General features: G+C 30.4%; 1 protein-coding gene across 1 annotated transcript; it reads right to left on the bottom strand.

Annotated features, from left to right (window-relative positions):
* Window positions 1–594: 594 nt before the first annotated feature.
* Window positions 595–3,106, bottom strand: LOC125871261 (uncharacterized). Its single transcript, XM_049551856.1, has 4 exons — window positions 2,508–3,106; window positions 1,861–2,411; window positions 1,180–1,790; window positions 595–1,035 (listed from the first exon to the last, which is right to left on the bottom strand). The coding sequence occupies exons 1-4, from the start codon at window positions 3,104–3,106 to the stop codon at window positions 595–597; spliced, it is 2,202 nt and encodes a 733-aa protein (XP_049407813.1).
* Window positions 3,107–5,025: the final 1,919 nt, after the last annotated feature.

The raw sequence follows: 5,025 nt of genomic DNA, 5'->3' as shown, positions 1-5,025 counted from the left end.
TTTTGTCAAACATTATCAACTCTTCTATTTATATATGATCATGTTGATTTACTGTTTTTGTTTGGGTTATTGCATTCAATGTAATGGTAGGAAGAGATCGATGTATGTTTGTATAAATGTCCAATCTGCCTGAACACATACATTTGGATATATATCTTTGTTCAGTTTGTGTGTGTTTTTTTTATCAACATATTCAATAGTATAAATGTATACTAGGGTCTTTTCATATCAACATATACACAAGTATTACTATATTCATTTATTTTCAATTTTTACTTGAGGACATTTGGATACTTGCATTCTTAAAAGTGATAAACGTTCAGTAAATGTTTTATGTGTATTCACCAACATATTCTCAAGTATTATTACCAGTAGTTTGTGTGTATCAATAAATGTTAATAGTATCAACTTGATAGTTGGATATTTATCGATTGAGAATTTTGTATCATGTTTAATATTGAGATAATATTCAAGTTAATTTATAATTTAAGCAAGCAAATAAAGAAACAAATATTTCAAAAGGCAAATAAGTCATTTATTCGACAAAACAAAAATTAAGTAAAAGAACATTTCAATTGTGGGATGTATCAGTTCCTATGCATTCCATGTTGCAGTTCGACATGAACGCCTATTATGACCACGCTGTCCACATGTACTATAAGAATTGGTACCCTTCCTTTTGCTAAACTCGCTAAATGACTTCTCCCGTTGCTTCTTTGGCCTTCCTGGAGGTCGCTTGTATTTTGGTGGCAACACAACTTCGGTATCAATGTGTTCAGGTATATTCCATTCACTTTTGTCAGGGAGAGGATACACAGGCACTTCATATGTTCTCAATATTGTTTCTGGCTTGTAAAAGTCTGAACAATATTCATCTGGAAGCATGTGTTTTTTGTTCAACACCCTCCACGCATGTGCGCACGGTATTCCGTCAACTTGAAACCTGTTGCAACTACAAGTCTTCTTTTCCAAGCATACAATATAACTCTTCCCTTCATCACTTACTGAATAAATGTAATCAGTTGACGGGACAACCTAGAATCAATACGTAATTTCATTTATACACTCCATATGAAAGCCAATACACTTTAAATACTTAAATAAATGAATACATAATCAACTGAATATGACAAATATTATTTTTCTCATAAATTATTAACCTTTCTTCAACATACATACCGTCATACGCCCAGATTTTGATTCATTAAGCACAAGCATTTCCTGAAACTTCTTCCCAAGTAGTGTGAAAGTACATGATGCATTTTTTCGATTTGTGCAATTCCATCTAGCAAACATCAAGCGCACTTGTTCAAGAAAGTCAAATATTGGTAATTCTCTTGCTGCTACCAACGTCGAATTGATGCACTCTGCAATATTCGACGTCATCACCCAACCACGAGGAACTGGTGCATACAACCTTGCCCACTTCTCATATCCAACCAACTCCAAGTAGTTCTTCACCCTTACATCAAACTGCTCAACTCTTTTCATTAGCTTATCAAAATCAGTTTGAGTATACGCTTTTGCCATAGTGTAGAATACTTCACTTAATTGCTCATTTGCTTTTCGAAAATTCTTGCATACATTAGCCCACAAGTGCCATATGCAGGCGTAATGTTGGATATTGTTGTATACAATAGATACAGCCTTTATTATGCTATTATGTCGGTCAGATACCACACACATATTCTCTCTTTCACCATAAGCTTCTTTGAATTGTTCAAAGAACCATGTCCAAGAAGCATCATTTTCTGAATCAATAACTCTGTATGCCAAAGGTAATATATTCCCTATTATAAATTAAAAAAAGGGTGAATACCAAATAAATAAAATTATAATGTATTTATGTATCTAAAATACCTGCTCCATCTAAAGTGCTGGCTGATACGAATGCTCCAGTATATGTTGATTTAAGGTGGCTGGCATCTACAACAACAATTGGCCTACAATGATCAAATCCCTTTATAAAAGCATGCAACGCTATAAACACATACAAGAATTCGTTCTCAGGCGTTTTCTTCATTCGAATATGTGAACTAGGGTATGTCTTATCCAAGGTATACAAGTATCTAGGTAGCTTCCCATAAGACGCAGCTGGTTGCCCCATTATCGATTCTAATGCCTTCTCTTTTGCTCGCCATGCCAACATGTAGTTAATATCAATACCCAAGTCCAATCTAACGTCATCCCTGATATCATTTGGAGTGTACTTTCTCTTGTGATTTCTCAATTTAGGTGCGATTATTCCTCCAATCAATCCACTTGTTGCACGACAATCTGAATGCACCCCATCCTTTAAAGGACATGTATGTTCAGAGTTAAAAACTCTAATTCTGAACATCTTCGACTTGTTAATACTTGACGCTTTCATCAGCCATGGGCATTCTTTAGATTGACATACAAGAGTATAGCTGGGAATTCAATTTATATTGTTTTATTAGTTCTGCTTTGCATCTGCAAACATAACTCAATACACTTAAAATGAAACAAATTTAACAACAATTTACCTTATAGAGTTTGACCTCTCCACCAAGAATTTAAACCTTTTTTCGGTTGAATACTTTTCCATCACATCCTTCAATGTCGACTTATCCATGTATATCTGATCAATCATTATCTCCTTTTGCGATCTGTTCGTAATTATTAAATCATTTCCAACATCAAATGCATCTACTGGTTGATCGCCAAGTGTTGGGACAATTGGTAATGTATCATTCGTACCAATTAATTCTTGATTGTATTCAAGTTGCAACACATCACCTTCAATAGAAGTTTCTCCAGAATCGGAATATACTATATCAATATCAAAAATACTTACACACAATGGATATACTCCAAATTGAGTGTTGATCTTTTTCAACTGAACATATACGCACACACCCATGTCGTTACGTATTTCCATAGGCGTGTTGTTACCTTCGACAGTGTATTTGATTTTGATACACTTTTTTGTAAGATCGACGTTCAATTGTACCGAAATCAAATCAACTAAATCAGAATACGAAGCATATTCCTTCAACACTATCCCGTCAATGCTATATTCTACATAGCAATTCTCTTCGCTCCATTTTCCGGAATGCCGAATCAAAATTGTGATAGTAGCCATGGTTGATCGCCAAACGTTGGGACAATTGGAATTGTTTTTTTGCTTTTGGCGTGAAATGAAAAGGAAAGAAGGAACATATTTTCAATTTTAAACTGATCAGAATCCTATACCTTATAGGTCAGTTACACTTTTTAAAGTGCCAAATTAGTGGGTTTAAGGGCTGGAAAATAGCCTTGTCAGTTACATTAACTGACCTCATTTAGTGGGAGTTAATTTTGAATGTATTTTTGTATTAAAAAAAAAGAAATATTTATGGAATTTAGCTATTTTTTAACTCAAACTGTAGCTATTTTTTAAAAAATATGATACTTATAGCTATTTCAATCTAATAACCCTAAAATTATAGTCATTTATGTAAGTTTTACTTCTTTTTATTGTAAAAGAATTTACTATATTTAATTCTTATTTTATTTGATACTAATTTGATTTTAACTTAATTCAAATTCTTCAAAAGATGAATTACCCTAGAGATTAGTTTATTTATAACAATATTTCAAAAAAAAACTTATTTTTGTACATTTATCCAATTAAATTATGGTTGAATTTCTTACTTATAAAAAATTGTTTTCAAATTGTCAATTCTTCCAAGGAATTCAAAAGTTTTTTTATGTTGTCATTTTTGGACAATATTTGCTCTTTTCAAAATTGTTTCGAGTGTGACAATAAATTACTTCCTTAAATATATTTTGCATGTCAATATTTTCTTTGAAAATTAACCAAATATTTTAAGTCGTTGGATAATCGCATGTTAGAGAACGTTTCAAGTGTCCTAAAAAATTTCTTAAAACGGAAATGTGAGTCCCATACCCTTTATTGAAATTTCAAATGATTTTCCTGTTTAAATATTTTGAAATTAACTCTAAGTTTTCTTAATTTCTTTTTAAAATTAAGTTTTTTTAAAATGATTTTTCCCTTATAGTTCAATTGATTTTTTGAATTTCAAATGACTTTTTTTTGTTTAATACGTTTTTAATTCAAAGTATATATAATACCCAAGTCCTATTTTAAAACCTTTTTTATATATAATCGATTTAATATTTTTTCTAATACAAATGATATATCTATAACACAGTTTAACACATTTGTGCCTTAACTCAAAATATAAATTGTGTCTATAATATTCAGATTCCGTGTACCTTTTTAATACATACCTGATTTAATTTTTTCTTAATACAAAGTATCTATAATATAACTTTTATTCATGTGTGTCTTAATACAGAATACAAACTATCTATAACACCCAAATTTTATGCACAAACTTTTTTAACACAACTGATTTAATACATTTTTAATACAAACTATCTATAATACAATTGAGTTAATACAATTTTCACTCATTTGAGCCTTGACACAAAATACAAACTATCTATAATTCCGCCTTACCATAGAATACAAAATATCCAAATTCTATGCACAAACATTTTTAACACATAGCTAATTTAATATTTTTTTAAGACACTCTGAGCACCATTTATATTACAAAGATATTCAAACAACATGTATACAAATTGTCAAAAATTTCAATTGATTCAATCAATATACAGAAATATATGAACTATCAAAGTTTTTAATGTATTTTACTCAACAACTAAAAACATATCCAGAAATAAATTTATATCCAACAAAATGTTGAAAATTTAACAATCTTCTGAAAAGGTTACTCTTAATAAAATGACTAATGTCTAGCTAAGTAATGTGTAAAATTATGCCTCATCTTTTATTTTGCATATTTCTACAATATTTTTATTGTGATATGTTTGTCCACAATTACAGCAAAAAAATTTAGATCATTTGTGCTTTTTGTTATTTTTCTTAGTTTTTTAGCTGTTTTTTTTTTCAATTGCAGGCAACACCATCTCAGCAGACACATGAAGTGGCATATTCCAATAGCTTGAATCAGAAAGATTTTTCTATTAAAA

This window comes from Solanum stenotomum, chromosome 7, assembly GCF_019186545.1.
Source record: "Solanum stenotomum isolate F172 chromosome 7, ASM1918654v1, whole genome shotgun sequence".
NCBI lineage: Eukaryota > Viridiplantae > Streptophyta > Magnoliopsida > Solanales > Solanaceae > Solanum > Solanum stenotomum.
The sequence above is the reverse complement of the archived record's forward strand: the minus strand, read 5'-3'. Positions and strand labels throughout refer to the sequence as shown.

Excerpts from the sequence above, each read along its gene's own strand:
- LOC125871261 (XM_049551856.1), bottom strand. The coding sequence starts at position 3,106 with ATGGCTACTATCACAATTTTGATTCGGCATTCCGGAAAATGGAGCGAA. Across the intron at positions 1,791-1,860 it reads CAGCACTTTAGATGGAGCAG|GGAATATATTACCTTTGGCA; the intron begins GTATTTTAGATA and ends AATTTATAATAG. Across the intron at positions 1,036-1,179 it reads CAAAATCTGGGCGTATGACG|GTTGTCCCGTCAACTGATTA; the intron begins GTATGTATGTTG and ends TATTGATTCTAG.